Source organism: Capricornis sumatraensis, chromosome 11 (genome assembly GCF_032405125.1).
Source record: "Capricornis sumatraensis isolate serow.1 chromosome 11, serow.2, whole genome shotgun sequence".
NCBI classification, from domain to species: domain Eukaryota; kingdom Metazoa; phylum Chordata; class Mammalia; order Artiodactyla; family Bovidae; genus Capricornis; species Capricornis sumatraensis.
Genome location: NC_091079.1, coordinates 25,918,050 through 25,934,838, shown reverse-complemented (window position 1 = coordinate 25,934,838; position 16,789 = coordinate 25,918,050). Strand labels below are relative to the sequence as shown.

The following is a 16,789-nucleotide window of genomic DNA, read 5'->3' as shown; positions in this document are numbered from 1 at the left end:
AGCACCCTGGCTCTGCAAAAGTTTAATCAGTTTTTTCCTCTTTGAACGTGAAGTCAGTTTCTGGTGTTAGGTCATTTAATGTCACATGTTTCCTGAGCTCTTTCTGTGACAGGAAGTGAAGTTACGCAGATGGTGACTGAGTCATTGTCCAGCCGTTCAGGGAGCGTAAGAGGAAAGTCAGAGGAGTGAGTAGTGTGGCAGATTGGCTGAAAAGAGGACGAGGGGTATGAGGAAGAGTGGAGTGAAATTGAAATGAAAATGGGGAGCATGAGCCCCGACCCACTCAGGAGAGGGAAGTCATCCTACACAGAGGGGCCAGGGCTTGAACACAGGGAGAGTGGCGCCATATGCCTGGAATTGGAGTGTGGCTACAGGAGAATCAGAGTCACCCAGGCCGCTCCTAGTGGGTGGTCTCAGGGGACTTCCCTCACTAAGCCTAGTTTCTTCATCAGTGAAATGGGGACAGAACATTGAGCACAAAGTAATCCAAATCCTACTTAATTTTTTTTTAACTGTCTCATTGAAGCTTCAGTTCAGTTCAGTCGCTCAGTCGTGTCCGACTCTTTGCGACCCCATGAATCACAGCACGCCAGGCCTCCCTGTCCATCACCTTCTCTCGGAGTTCACTCAGACTCAAGTCCATCAAGTCCGTGATGCCATCCAGCCATCTCATCCTCTGTCGTCCCCTTCTCCTCCTGCCCCCAATCCTCCCAGCATCAGAGTCTTTTCCAATGAGTCAGCTCTTCGCATGATGTGGCCAAAGTCCTGGAGCTTCAGCTTTAGCATCATTCCTTCCAGAGAAATCCCAGGGCTGATCTCCTTCAGAATGGACTGGTTGGATCTCCTTGCAGTCCAAGGGACTCTCAAGAGTCTTCTCCAACACCACAGTTCAAAAGCATCAATTCTTCGGCAATCAGCCTTCTTCACAGTCCAACTCTCACATCCATACATGACCACAGGAAAAACCATAGCCTTGATTAGACGGACCTTAGTCGGCAAAGTAATGTCTCTGCTTTTGAATATACTATCTGGGTTGGTTATAACTTCTCTTTGAAGGAGTAAGCGTCTTTTAATTTCATGACTGCAATCACCATCTGCAGTGATTTTGGAGCCCCCAAAAATAAAGTCTGCCACTGTTTCCACTGTTTCCCCATCTATTTCCCATGAAGTGATGGAACTGGATGCCATGATCTTCGTTTTCTGAATGTTGAGCTTTAAGCCAACTTTTTCACTCTCCTCTTTCACTTTCGTCAAGAGGCTTTTTAGCTCCTCTTCACTTTCTGCCATAAGGGTGGTGTCGTCTGCATATCTGAGGTTATTGGTATTTCTCCCAGCAATCTTGATTCCAGCTTGTGTTTCTTCCAGTCCAGTGTTTCTCATGATGTACTCTGCATAGAAGTTAAATAAGCAGGGTGACAATATACAGCCTTGACGTACTCCTTTTCCTATTTGGAACCAGTCTGTTGTTCCATGTCCAGTTCTAACTGTTGCTTCCTGACCTGCATACAGATTTCTCAAGAGACAGGTTAGGTGGTCTGGTATTCTCATCTCTCTCAGAATTTTCTACAGTTAATTGTGATCCACACAGTCAAAGGCTTTGGCATAGTCAATAAAGCAGAAATAGATGTTTTTTTGGAACTCTCTAGCTTTTTCCATGATCCAGCGGATATTGGCAATTTGATCTCTGGTTCCTCTGCCTTTTCTAAAACCAGCTTGAACATCAGGGAGTTAACAGTTCACGTATTGCTGAAGCCTGGCTTGGAAAATTTTGAGCATTACTTTACTAGCATGTGAGATGAGTGCAATTGTGTGGTAGCTTGAGCATTCTTTGGCATTGCCTTTCTTTGGGATTGGAATGAAAACTGACCTTTTCTAGTCCTGTGGCCACTGCTGAGTTTTCCAAATTTGCTGGCATATTGAGTGCAGTACTTTCACAGCAATCTTTCAGGACTTGAAAGAGCTCAACTGGAATTCCATCACCTCCACTAGCTTTGTTCGTAGTGAATCTTTCTAAGGCCCACTTGACTTCACATTCTAAGATGTCTGGCTCTAGATTAGTGATCACATCATCATGATTATCTGGGTCATGAAGATCTTTTCTGTACAGTTCTTCCATGTATTCTTGCCATCTCTTCTTTATATCTTCTGCTTCTGTTAGGTCCATACCATTTCTGTCCTTTATCGAGCCCGTCTTTGCATGAAATGTTCCCTTAGTGTCTCTAATTTTGTTGAAGAGATCTCTAGTCTTTCCCATTCTGTTATTTTCCTCTATTTCTTTGCATTGATCGCTGAAGAAGGCTTTCTTATCTCTTCTTGCTATTCTTTGGAACTCTGCATTCAGATGCTTATATCTTTCCTTTTCTCCTTTGCTTTTCGCCTCTCTTCTTTTCACAGCTATTTGTAAGGTCTCCCCAGACAGCCATTTTGCTTTTTTGCATTTCTTTTCCATGGGGATGGTCTGCATCCCTGTCTCCTGTACAATGTCACGAACCTCATTCCATAGTTCATCAGGCACTCTATCTGTCAGATCTAGTCCCTTAAATCTATTTCTCACTTCCACTGTATAATCATAGGGGATTTGATTTTGGTCATACCTGAATGGTCTAGCGGTTTTTCCTATTTTCTTCAATTTGAGTCTGAATTTGGTAATGAGTTCCTGATCTGAGCCACAGTCAGCTCCTGATCTTGTTTTTGTTGACTGTATACAGCTTCTCCATCTTTGGCTGCAAAGAATATAATCAGTCTGATTTCGGTGTTGACCATCTGGTGATGTCCATGTGTAGAGTCTTCTCTTGTGTTGTTAGAAGAGGGTGTTTGCTATGACCAGTGCATTTTCTTGGCAAAACTCTATTAGTCTTTGCCCTGCTTCATCTCACATTCCAAGGCCAAATTTGCCTGTTACTCCAGGTGTTTCTTAACTTCCTACTTTTGCATTCCAGTCCCCTATAATGAAAGGACATCTTTTGGGGGTTTAGTTCTAAAAGGTCTTGTAGGTCTTCATAAAACCGTTCAACTTCAGTTTCTTCAGCATTACTGGTTGGGGCATAGACTTGGATAACTGATATTGAATGGTTTGCCTTGGAGACAAACAGAGATCATTCTGTCGTTTTTGAGATTGCATCCACTGAAGCTTAGACTATGGCATAATTTCTTTTCTGATTACTCAGAATGACCCCTCACTAAAAATTGAAGTCCTGTAGCACAGATACTTCTTACAGTTTCTCCTCCATCATCAGTTGAGCAGGAGAGTTTTCTTGTCCCTATATGGTCAAGCTGGGTCCACAGATTATTGTGTATGTATGCAGAGAGCATGTCCTAAGGATCACTAACTTACTGAGCTCACGGGCAGGATGTGGGGCTCATGCCACCATTGTTTCATAATTTGAGGACATGTCTCATGTTTTTGTTGCATGGTTTTGTTGCTCAGCAAGCCTGCTTAGTTTTGTGGTTAAGCAAACCTGCTTTCTTGGGAAATCATCAACTTACACGAGTCTCCCATATTTTTTCTATGGATACTTACAATCACCTAGTGGGATTAACTGTTTAATCCCTTGTTTTGTCCCTTCACTCTGTCCCTATCAGATGAATCACAGAGGAAAGAAGAGAGATAGCCAGCAGGTTTCATAACAGGTCTGTAACCTCTGGGTCCAAGCCACACACAACAGCACTTGAGAGCTTGCTGGACATACAGTCTCAGTGCCAGCCTAGACCTCCTGATGTTGACGCTGCCCTGAGACCAGGCCTGGGTGCTGTGGGTGCTGAAGTAAAGTGTGAGAGAAGCAGGGCCAGCCCCACGTGTCAGGATCTGCAGAGGTGCTCCGGGGGAGAGCTGCCCCAGTCCTCTCTTCAGAACATCAGTCTCCCTCGCCCTGATGGTTTCTTATGTTTAGTCTGAGGGATTGAGACCTTAGGCTGCATTTACCTTTCCCTTCTGTCTGGCCTCGTTCCCTTCTCAACCTCTAGCAAGAAAAAAAAATCTCAATGATTATACTTGACTCTTAGAAGCACACACCATCAGAGATGAAGAAAAGCTGTCACATGTGTCAGGGATTCTGTGGGAAAGTAAAGCACCGCTCAGGTCATTACTACATCAAGGCTGATCCCCAGATGGATCTCAGGGAGGGCTTTTCTTACTGTGACACTGGCTAGACCTTGACTATATCCACAGGCCCCTGCTATGGTCAGCTATAGGCCCTTCTCTTCCTGAGGCTCAGGCCTCACCCAGCTAATAATGCTGGAGCTGGCTTGAGCTAATTCACCAAATTCATTGTTTTTTTCTGTGCTTTTGCTTCTCATAAAATATATAGACAAAAGCCAAACACCGTGATATACGTTTATACCCTTATTCTACCGCACTGCATTACTGCTGCTAAATGTATAGAAAGTACATAAACATGCTGCTGCCGAACGTGTAAGATGAGACCTAGTGCAAGCTGTACCTTCTGCCATCTCTATCTCCTCACTCTTTGGTCAGCAGCCAGAAGGACAGCATTAAGGACAGAGTCCACATAGTGATCGCCACTTACTAAGAGCCTGTTTTCGCTTGGGCACTTGATATAGTTGTAATCCTCACAACTATTCCATGAGAGCTGGATCTTATTTACTGGATCAGTGGATGGGAAACCCAGGCTCAGCAACCCAGTGATGACAGGACTAGATCTGAGTATTGAGGCTGAGTGTGTTGGAACCCAAAGCATGGGCTTTTCCATCATATCCTAAAACCTCTTCAGTTCAGTTCAGTTCAGTCGCTCAGTCGTGTCCGACTCTTTGCGACCCCATGAATCACAGCACGCCAGGCCTCCCTGTCCATCATCAACTCCCGGAGTTCACTCAGACTCGTGTGCATCAAGTCAGTGATGCCATTCAGCCATCTCATCCTCGGTCGTCCCCTTCTTCTCCTGCCCCCAATCCCTCCCAGCATCAAAGTTTTTCCAGTGAGTCAACTCTTCGCATGAGGTGGCCAAAGTACTGGAGTTTCAGCTTTAGCATCATTCCTTCTGAAGAAATCCCAGGGTTGATCTCCTTCAGAATGGACTGGTTGGATCTCCTTGCAGTCCAAGGGACTCTCAAGAGTCTTCTCCAACACCACAGTTCAAAAACATCAATTCTTCAGCGCTCAGCCTTCTTCACAGTCCAACTTTCACATCCATACATGACTACTGGAAAAACCATAGCCTTGACTAGACGGACCTTAGTCGGCAAAGTAATGTCTCTGCTTTTGAATATACTAACATATAAATTAAATAATTAGTTCCTAATGGATCAATAACTTCTTGTATTCATTCAAAACACAGTTCCCATGGAAAAAACTTGTTTTGATTATTTTCATATCTGACCTGCAAAACCAGAAATCAAGATCACTGTGCTGAAAAATGCAAGCACGCAGAAGCATTACAGTCACACACATTTGCCAGCTTAAGAAACCGTGTACTCAGATGGGTTACGTTTCTGCTTTTCCATTATCCCTGTTCTGAGCAGTGCAGCACCCAGTCCTATCTATTTGAAGCAACTTTTCAAGTAAAAAATAAACGAGTTCCTATTGATTATCATTTTAAATCGCGTCTCACAGACGCATTTTCTGCTCTCACCCCATGTTGGCAATCCTGCCGATTAGCTCTGCCCTGAGCTTGATCTGCAGCGTTGGGTTAGTGTGCACAGCAGTGAGTGGGATGTGCATGCTGGCCGTGCCTCCATCATGACTTCCCTCGCCAAGAGCCTCATGCAGCACTAAGGCTGTTCTGCTTCACACCCTTCCTGTGGGGTTTCAGACTCTTAGAGACGAATCTTCAAAGTGTCTTTTGTAGATAAGGGTCCCGAGCTACATGCATCAAATGACTCGTCTGAAACTCTGTAACAGGTTCTTTAGTGTGATTCCTATACCCAGTAGGCACATAACCTGATAGTGTCAATGCTGATGGGAAAGAATTATGAGGTTCTTAAATATAAATTTATGTTTTCAATTTAAAAGACTTGGATTTATACAGTCAAAAATATTGAGTATTTTGTGATTGATATAGTGCCTTGGATGACAGGGATGGGATATGAGATAAAGAAGCAGGAGCCTTAATTAGTTTGCTTATACAAGGAATGACTGACATAACACAGATGAGTCACATGTACCAGAAGTAGAAACTATTCTCTAATTACATTTAAGAGTTTTTTAGATATATAATGGAGATAAAAAGATGAGTAAGACTAAAGATATGATGTCTGTCAATACAGTTCAGAGACATTGAAATTTGTTTAAGTTGTTTTGAATAGGAAATGTGCTCAATACTGTGTGTGACCTGTGCCATTTTTCCTTCCCCATAACACCAAGAAAAGAGTTCTCACAGTTGAGGAAACTGTCCTGGGAAGTTCAGACCCTTGATGAGTTTGAATGTTAACTGGAGGGCAGAGTTAAATAACCACAGTCAGAAATTGCATTCAGATCTGAATCCAGAGTCCTCATTCTTGACCACCAATTTTACTGCACCGATTTTTATGGCCTAGTATTTAAATATGTACATACATATATATATAACTTACAATGCTTGAAAAATGGATAACACAAGTTCCCTAAAGGTGAAAGTCATATATTTTGCTTTTTTTTTTTTTAATGATTTTGACAGTTTTGAGGCATACAAATCAGGTTCTTTGTACAATGTTCCTTGTTTGGGATTTGTCTAGTATTTTTCAGATTATCCCAGGCTTATTAGTTTGGGGACCAAAAACCCCAGGGTAAATAGCTATTTTTATTATATCATATCGTGGAAATATACTATTTGCATGGCTTATCACTGTTAGCCACTTAGCAGATTTTAGTTATTCATTGCAGTTTACAGGAAAGCAGTAGACTTACGAACTTTGTATCCAAGATTGTGTTTCATGTGCTTATTAGTTCTGGTTTACTGTTTGCTTGTATGGTTGCTTTTTTTTATCTTGATCTGGTTGGTTCTTTGGAAACTTTTACAGAGAAATGATGTCATCTGCAAACAAAGTTTTGTTTCTTCCTCCACAATCTTGAAAGTTTTATTTCCTTTTTGTGCCTCATTGAGTTAGGTAGGACTTCTAGTACAATAGGAATGGTAAGGCTGGACATCCATGCCTTCTTCCTAATCTTAAGGGGAAGCATTCAGTCTCTCACCATTTGATGTGTCATTAGTTATAGGTTTTTTGTAGATGTTCTTTTTTAACCTGAGTGAATGTATCTCCATTTGGTGAGATTTTTTTGATCATGAATGACCTTGTATTTCATTGAATGCTGCTTCTGCTTTATATGATCTTAAGATTTTTCTTCTTAAGCCTTCTTGGTGTGATGGATGGATCACATTGATTCTCCTTAATGTTGAAGCAACCTTCGATGAAAGTAACTCAGTTGTGTCCAGCTTTTTGAGAACCCATGGACTATACAGTCCATGGAATTCTCCAGGCCAGAATACTGAATTGGGTATCCATTCCCTTCTCCAGGGGATCTTCGCAACCCAGGGATTGAACCCAGGTCTCCTGCATTGCAGGCAGTTTCTTTACCAGCTGAGCTACCAGTTGAAGCAGGCTTGCATACTTGGAATAAATCTTACTTTATTTTCGAGAATTTTTGCATCTTTGTTCATGGGAGATACCGATTTATAAGTTTTTATTTCCATTTGATAATATCTGTGATGTCTTTTGTTTCTCCTTGGACCACATATCTCTTCCTAGGGAGGTCAGAGACCACCTAGCCCAGCCCTGTCACCCCTCTCAGCCTCTCTGTCTCCCAACACCTTGGCCAGTCGTGACTCCCACAGGTGGACTTAGGAAAAAAAGTCTTGGGAGAGATCTCCTGTGATAGGTCCCCATGAGGGCTCAAGGCCAAATTGGGGCCGGTCACTTCTGTCATCCCTGGTGGCTCAGGCCAGGCCCAGCCTGTAATGCAGAAGTAATTTTCAGGAGGCATTTCCAAGGACCAGCTGCAGGGAATGTGTTGGGAGAAGTTCCTTCTGATTTTACTTCCGGGTAGAGAATGTGGAAGACGGATATAGTTTCTTCTCAGTGTTTGATAGGTTTCGCCAGTGAATCTTCTGGATCTGATGCTTTCTTTTTTGAAAGATTATTATCAATTAAATTTCTTTAATAAATGTAAGATTATTTAATTCTCTTCTTGAGAGATTTGGTCATTTGTGTATTTCGAGGAATTAGTCCAGTTCATCTAAGTTAACAAATATGTGGGCCTAGAGTTGTTCATAATCTTCCTGTTTTTATCTTTAATGTCCTTGAGGTCAGTAGTGTGACCCTCTCTTTCATTTCTGATATTGTTGTTTTTCCTTGTTTAGCCTGTCTAGAGGTTTATTCATTTTATTGATCCTTTCAAAGAGCTGGCTTTTGATTTCATTAATTTTCTTTGTTGTTTGTTGAATTTGCATTTTCAGCTGTGTATTTACTATCCCAATCAAACTAAAGAAGAAGGAGAAAACTGATGTACAGGCAGCCATATCAGCTGCTCGGTTCTCCTTGTTTGCAGGACGTTGTCCACAGGAGGTAGGCCTGGCTGGGCCTGTGTTGCACACTTGCTCAGGTTTTAGCTGCCTCCTTCCTTCTCTTGACTTGAAGTCTCATATTTTATGTTAGAAATACCTGAATATGTTCCATTCTACTTCAGAAAATATATGTTTATTTCACTTAAGAACTATGCTTTACATCCTATCTAGTAGATATGTTATTTGAGAAAGTCCATTTTATTCCCTCTCTCATGGAATCTGGTGTGTATTTTGGTCCTGGGTTTGCCATCTGTGTGTTCTCAGACAGCCTTAAGATCCCTGTGGGGCTATGTTTTCTTGTCCACAGATGAGCCAGTAAGGCCCGGGTCACAGTGTTGGAGTGAGGACTGGCTGAGGCTCTGGTAGGGTGTAATGATCCCAGGGGATGCAGCCTCCCCAGATGTCAGCTTCCTGTTCTGGGTCCTAAACAGAAACTGATGCTGGGGCTTCTTTGATGTTACCATGTTTATTTTCCCTGGACTAGGTGCCTGAATGATTGAAGTTCCTTTCTTTAGGTAGATAATCTGTTCCTGACTTGCTTAGTTTTTTCTTTGCATATAGTATCCTTATTTCTCTTTACAGATTTATGGAACATTGACTTTCATGAGGTATTAGTACACGTGAACACTGGAATGCTGGAGAACACCATGCAAATTGCTAATGTAACCTTCTTGCTTGCAGGGGCAGGGGAGGAGTCTCAGCCCGGCCGGTGGGAGTCGGGGTACCACGGGGGACGCCGGCTTCCAGGGGCGTCCTTTCCACCCGAGGGCCAGTGAGTCGCGGAAGAGGACTGCTCACTCCCAGAGCACGAGGAGTGCCCCCAACTGGGTACAGACCTCCACCGCCACCCCCGACGCAGGAGACCTATGGAGACTATGTAAGTGAAGGTGCTCTGATGGTCTGTGATGCAGTACCAGGCGTGGTGACCAGTATCCCTCACCCTGCTTAAACTGAGCTCTTTAGTATTTACTGAGTACTAAATAAGTACTTGGTATCAGAGACACAGAAAATGTGAAAGAAATAACCTCCTTTGTCAAATAACTACGAAGGTGAATTTTGGTGGTGGGGAGGCTCAAGATTAGGACCAAGGAGACGTGCTGTCAGGCTGTCACACAGGCGTGTGACATAGTGGTCATCCACTACAGGTTGCCTCTGAGTGAATCAGTCATTTAAAAAAGAATTGCCTGCCTATAACGAGCTGTTTTTACCCTTAAGTGTTTCCTCTTAGACTCTGCTACTGAATATGGATTCCTAGTGGAAATTCTTTTTCAGTGAAGAAAATAAAAGTTCCTAGCTTTTTTAATTAATGCAAATCAGTTTTTCCATTTATCATTCAGTAATTCTTTGATATGGTCCACAGACTTACTTAACATAAGAGAAAGAAAATGCATCCATGGAAAATGGGCAGCAGGGGGTGGGAGCAGTGGATTCTTTAACAAGAATACAGAACCCCTGGGATTCTTTCTATGACTTTCTATTTTAACATAAAGGAGGAAAATAAGTACTGGATAGATGTGTCATATTAGTCATTAAAGTATTAATATTAAAGGAAGAGTGTATCAACTGTTGTCAAAGAAAGGGAAGCAGTGCCAGTCCTGCAGTGCCCAAAGCACTAGGTTTTCACGTTTCCCTTAATGGAGGTCTCCTGCTTGGAGCTCAGCACCTCTTTGCACAGTTTCTGGAAGTCTGACGTAATCCCTGGGCCACAGACAACTTCTTCTGTGTCGTCTGCAGCCACTGGAAAGACCTGAGCCCTTGTCCTGGTCATCCTGAACTTCTGGTAGTTCCTTAAGTGTGCTGAGCCCTCTGAGGCTTCCAGAGCTCTGCTCATGCAGTGGTCTCTGCCTCAAGAGCTCCTCTCCATCCTCCGAGCGTTTCCTGTCTGCCCTTGCAGACTCGTGTCAGCTGTTACTGGAGCCTACCTGCTAGGTGTCCCCATAGCCTCCTGGCTGGACTGGGTGCTGGGGGTCAGGGATGAGAGCTGTGCCCCCTCACACTCAGCAGAGAGGGCACACTGGGAGCTCAGTGAAGTATGTTTTACACATAAATCCCATATGGACAGTTTCACCACTTGGCTATTCAGCTGGGGAAGGACAGGTCTGTGTCTTGTCTCCGTGTTCCTTACAGTTGGACATGGTCCTGTTTACTAGTCTTCTTACCAAACTGGCAGTTGGGCCTCAGACTCACCCACAAGGGTTGAGTTTTGTGAGGGTGGCAGAGACTTGTGAAAGGAAGCAAATGTGAAATTCCTTTGAGGTAGCCTAGTGTCTTCTCTTTTCCACCTCAGCTTCCCTGGAATTCTCATAGGCTTGGCTGCTGTAGACGTGCTGGGTGGCGTCTTCATCATCATCAGGCTGGTGTGTGGATCCTGGCCCTCCTGTGCCATAAACACGGGATGAGTCGGGAAAGGACTTAGCTTTGTTGGCTTCACAATCTGCCTGTTTCAGAAAGACCTAGTGCCTTCTTTCCATACATTAATTCATCTTTCTATTCAACGAGATGGATCGAATTCCTATAGTGTGAACCAGGCACATGTGTTCTGTGTCTCAGTGTTTACTCTAGTGGGTCTTGAGTGAAATTAGATAAATACGAGTAGAAGTTTCTTGAAAGATTAAAGTTTAGGGGAGCAAAAGGAAGAGAAATTCAAGGCACTTGGTTTTTTAAGCTTAACTCTGCCATTTATTAATAAATAATGGGAAAAGCACTAAAACAGTTGATTTGCAAGATATCCTCTTAATAACCCCTTTTCCCATCCACTGCAACAGGGAGCGGATAGTGGCTTCCCCAGAGGAACCCGCATGTCCTTTCAGGAGCAGATGAGGGTGGAGGCTCTGAAGGAGGATGGAGCCTTCATCGGGTGAGCCCACACTCATGCCCGGCTCTCCCCAGACACTCAGTATAATTCCCGAGGCTGCATTTCCCACCCAGGACCTTCCTCATGCAGCCTGACCACAGCGTGGCCTTCAGAGAGCAAATGGCCACATTGGCGGTCCTGAATATAGTTGACCGGGCTTAACCTTTGAGATTTTAAAGGTTACTCACACTGGCTGCTTAGGTTTGCAGCATGGAAAGGGGAAAAGTATTGTTTTTGTTTGTTTGTTTGTTTGCTTATTTCTAGGATTTTCGATCAGGTGGGTATACTACAGAATATCCAACTTAGAAAAGCTGGATTCTGTAACCTCCCAAGTGGTTTCATTCTTGTGACAAGTGGGAAAGTTGAAAGTGGTCTCCTTAGAATATACTAAAATAATACTCCATTGATGGAATAATAATAAATTAGACTCTAAATCCCATGAGAGTAGAGCCCCCCGCTACACACACACCCTGTTCACACCTTTGTATTTTCAGTTCAATTTAGTCACTCAGTCTTGACTGAGTCACTCTTTGCGACCCCACGGACTGTAGCATACCAGGCTTCCCTGAACTTCACTGTCTTCCAGAGCTTGCTCAGACTCATGCTCATCGAGTCAGTGATGCCATCCAACCATCTCATCCTCTGTTGTGCCCTTCTCCTCCCGCCTTCAATCTTTCCTTGCATCAGGGTCTTTTCCAGGGAGTCCATTCTTCACATTAGGTGGCCAAAGTATTGGAGTTTTAGCCTCAGCATCAGAATATCATTTATATTCTCAGCACCTAGTATGATGGCCAGCACATAGTTAGTCCTTAATTAATATCAATATTCTCAAAACTGAGTTTTTTTAATTGCCAGCTGTGGAGGACCCACCCCAAACTCCTTCTGTGTGCTATGTTGATTTTCATCACTTAGCAGTTTATATCTAACTTGTTAGCAGCATTGTGCAGTCTTCACTTAGTATACGTCTGTTTCTCAGACGACAGTAGACTTTTCAGGAAAAGCACCATGTATCTTCGCCAGTCTGTAGTCTCACTGGCACACTGTAAGCTCTTAGTGAGTGTTTACTGGACTAGACAGCCCTGCACAGAGACCTGGTAAGTTTTCCTAATGAAGGTTGCCCTTGATCTTTTCTAAGCCAGTTGCTTTAATCATCTCATGGGAAGAGTATGATAGCTGGCATTTGGAAAAAGATCATCCCTGCATCATTCTCGTCTTCTAGGGTTAGGAGGGCAATTGCAGATTACAGAGGTAGAAGGCTGATTCTGTTTAACTCCTGAAAATCACAGAATCACATATTATAAATCTGATCTGAGTGTAAGAATGAGCTTTCAGGAAAGATGTAACATTTAATGAGAAACTGCTCTCCATGAGGTGCCACTTACATGTTGTACCATCTTGTTCACAGCCACTCAGAGGTATTGTGGTCCTGTTGTGAGAACTTAAGGTGTGGGGAGTTGTGTCTTTTCCCAAGTCACAGGGTGGAGAGAGGGCGCAGACGGGGATCCAGGACTCGGGGCCTGTGTTCTGTCTTGAGCAGCCGGTACTGGATTGAGACCAGGCTCTACGAGCTGGCAGGGTCAGGTCCGCTCATCTTTCAGGAAAGTGCCGCAGGCCCCGCACACTGCTCCCCTCGGAGGTGCAGTGAGGGAGATCAGGTCACCTCTGTGGTTCCTTCAGTGTAATCATTCTCTAGTTATAAGCTGCCTTAAGTAGGGAAACGGAAACTGAAGACCATTAAGACAAATGGAGTGGGGTTAGGACTTAAAAAATAATAATAAGGCATTATTATATGTATTGGCAAAAAAATTGAACCAGCCTTTTCACTTTAGGAATTTCCGAGCATCTGTATCTCTAAAAAAGGCTTGTCATATCTTTAGAACTCAAAAATGTAATTTTTAATGATTTCCTTGAAATACATTTGTGGTAACAAATCTTTTTGTATGGAACTTGCTGGTTATATCTAACCCGTTTGGTTTATTTATTTTAATTTTCATTTAACATTTAGTATCTGAGGTCATTATTTCCAGAATAAAAGATGCAAAGATGTCCTATCAGTTGCCTATTTAAACAAAAAAGAGATGAAGCCTGTTCTTTTAATCCTGCCACAACTGGTGCTTTTTTTGAGAAACTATATATTTCTGTCCTTAGAATACTCAGTGTTCTTCAGATTGTGTGTACTAAAATGAAGGTATTCCAGTGCAGTTTTAGGCTCTAGAAAAACTCAATTTATGATATATGTTACAATTATTTTTATTAAATAGTTACCCATTATAAAAGTGGGCATAGTAGTATGCACATTATAAAAGTGTTTCCTCTTAGCCCAAGCAAGAAAGCCTGATAATATTAAAGTATTTTCTTGTCGAAATGTGCCTATTGAAATGCGACTGATTTTTCTCAAGGTGGGTTGGTGAAGATATTTGATTATTTATAATGTCATCTGAGCCAACTGTTCTTCATCAGAGTCACCGTCACAAATATTCCCTGAGCATGTGTCATTGAGAAGAACCTCTGTTAGCAAATAAATCTGATGGTGAGAACCGTATTATCACTAAAGCATGTATAACTCACAGTGGCCATGTGAATAGCAGAAGTTAACCATGTACGTGAACACTGGTTTTCTAAGAATAACTCAAAAGAATGCAGTGCAATTCAACATAGTTAGTTTTTTTCCAAAATGGAAGAAAATGGATAGTGGATGTGTTTTCAACCATTTGAGTATAAATTGGGGCTTTCTGCTCCACTTTTAACTTAGTAAAATCAGACATAATTACAGTAACTTCTCATCTCTTTTTTGAGGACAAGAAGCATCTTTTTCCCAAAATGACATTGATTCATTATTTATGTCAAAATAATTAAAAAACCGAAAAATGACTAGTATAACCCAGAATCTATTCAATGAGAACACTTTAACAATTCAAAATGTTGGTGTCATTACAAAAGGACATGTTTGATGCTTCCTGACAGAGTCCAATTTACATATGAATCTCTAAAGTGAAATCCATTTTGATGAATTGTTTTAGGCTCCTCATACAAAGAAAGCACAAAGTACAGAGGGCCCTGCAGGTTTGGCATCTGTGCGTTCAACCAACTACTAGTGGAAAAAAAAATTTTTTTTTATTCCAGAAATTTAAAAAATTGAAGTAAAACTTGAATTTGTCACATGCAGGCAATACATTGCACTGCTCCTGCTGCTGCTAAGTCACTTCAGTCGTGTCCGACTCTGTGTGACCCCATAGACAGCAGCCCACCAGGCTCCCCCGTCCCTGGGATTCTCCAGGCAAGAACACTGGAGTAGGTTGCCATTTCCTCCTCCAACGCATGAAAGTGAAAAGTGAAAGTGAAGTCGCTCAGTCTTGTCCGACTCTTAGTGACCCCATAGACTGCAGCCTACCAGGCTCCTCCGCCCATGGGAGTCTCCAGGCAAGAGTACTGAAGTGGGGTGCCATTGCCTTCTCCGACATTGCATTAGGGATTATAAATAATCCAGAGATGATTTAAGGTACAAGGGTGGGGTGGGTAGGTGATATGCAGATACTGTACCATCTTATGTAGGAGCTTGAGCATCTGTGGGTTTTGGATCCGAGGGGGTCCTGGAATCAGCCCCTTGTGGCTACTGAGGGCCGACTGTTCCCCAGACACTCAGTGTGATCACTTTATTTACCGTCTCTGAAGTCTTGTACATTTCCATCCTGTCACCTGACAATTGCGGGTTAGCAGCCACCCCTCTGACTCTCTGTAGAGTCCCTTCCTGTTCCTCCCCATGGCACCCACAGCTCGGTGGAGGCTGAGGTGCAGCCCCCAGGGCCCATGTTGAGGGAACCCAACGCCCAGGATTGCGTGCATCCGTCTTCATTCCTTGCGTTCACACAGTAGACACGGCTCACTTCCCCATGAGGAACTGAGCTCCAGTTCACCTCCATCACAGCCGCTTCAGGGAAGACGCCAGTCCTCCTGCATCTCAGGAAACATTCTCGTCCACCTCCCACGTCCAGCTCGTGCTGTGATGGTGTCCTCTCAAAGAGTGCACCTTCCACACCTAGCAGTTAGCTGTATGTATGTTTTCTCATGTCTGACTTCTCACAAACCTTAAATCTGTGTTATTCTTGTTCCTACCACCTCACATATAGTACTCCCTCAGTAAACGCTGGTTGTTGAGATGGATGGACAGACAGACGATTGTCATTGCCTCCTTAGTCTCAGCTTTGCCTGTGGTCCTGCCCTCCTCCAGGTCCTTCCCTTAAATAATGTGTTTCTCATATTACTTCTAGTCTATATTTTCTGGCATCTAAAGCCTGATTGATACTACTGCCCGGCCATCCCTGGAGTGTGAGAGCTAGTTTAGAAATGTAGGAGGATAAAATTGAGATTCTTCTGAGCGGTGTCTGAAGACTTTCTCAACAGCATCTTTTAACCCCCTGCCCTTCCCACATTATCATTTTACGTCCATCGATCCCTCCATTGCAGTTCCTTAAACATAGCAGGACTTGAACTGTGTGGCTTTGTACGTGCTCTTGGTTCTCTCCTAATGCCTTTTCTTGTTCTGTCCCTACCAGTTCCTGTTACTGTTTATTCTTCCGTCTTGAAGCCTTCCTGGTCCTCATGAGGCACAGGAAGCAGCATGTTGGGTGCCCTGAAACCTGCCTCAGAGTCAACTTACTTGTCTTTGTCCCCCGTAGACTGGAATTCTTTAGGGTAGGAACTACATCATTTTTTAAAACATTAGTTTTCCCAGAGCCCATCATGAGGCCTGACATTTTGGAGCCACTAAATAAACATATGAGGATGACTTTTACTGAGGCCAACTAACTCTGTCATTCCATGTGCCATGCACATTGTTAAACATACTTCATGAAATAAAGCCAATTGTAGCAAACATTTAGTGAACTAATAAATATGAAAGAATGCAGTTTAATTAAAAGAATATTATTCTGAGATGTAAAGTACTCAATTTCTAATTCTCCTTATTGTCTGCATCACTGTTTTTGTGTAAATTAACCTTTTTAGTTCTTCATCTGCAAAATTCAGGTGATGGTATTTTACCTGTAAATCAGCAGGATGGACCAGATGCTGTTCTAACCTCTTTTCCAACTTTAAAATTCTGTTAATTGATTGTTTTTTGAAACTAACTTGCTTTCCACTGTCACCCTAAACATGTTCTTTTAATAAGAAACTATTTTCATCAAATGGAAATCTTGATACTGAAAAGAGGGTCACAGAATAAACAAAGCAAGCATTCTAATGAGAGAAACAAACTAAAGGTGAGTGGCTATGAATGTTTCGAATTCTGAAACAAATTTTGAAAAATAATTTTAAAATGAAGATCTTTTTTCAAATGCAAGCTCACCTCTCAAGATGCATAAACTAAAATTGTCTTAGAAATTTTAATCATACAATTTTTTCCCTCATTTCATTATGATTGTATCAGCCATCTATTCATAGG

General features: G+C 42.7%; 1 protein-coding gene across 3 annotated transcripts in view; it reads left to right on the top strand.

Moving 5' to 3' along the window:
* The window catches only part of KHDRBS3 (KH RNA binding domain containing, signal transduction associated 3), a 152,542-nt gene that overhangs the window by 100,387 nt on the left and 35,366 nt on the right, over window positions 1-16,789 (top strand). For all 3 annotated transcript variants that reach the window (XR_011145723.1, XM_068983885.1, XM_068983886.1), the window contains one exon: window positions 9,177-9,372. Coding sequence is in view for 2 of the 3 variants with exons in the window: in XM_068983885.1 (XP_068839986.1) it covers window positions 9,177-9,372 (196 nt within the window). In the remaining variant the exon portion in view is untranslated. The remainder of the gene's footprint in view (window positions 1-9,176; window positions 9,373-16,789) is intronic.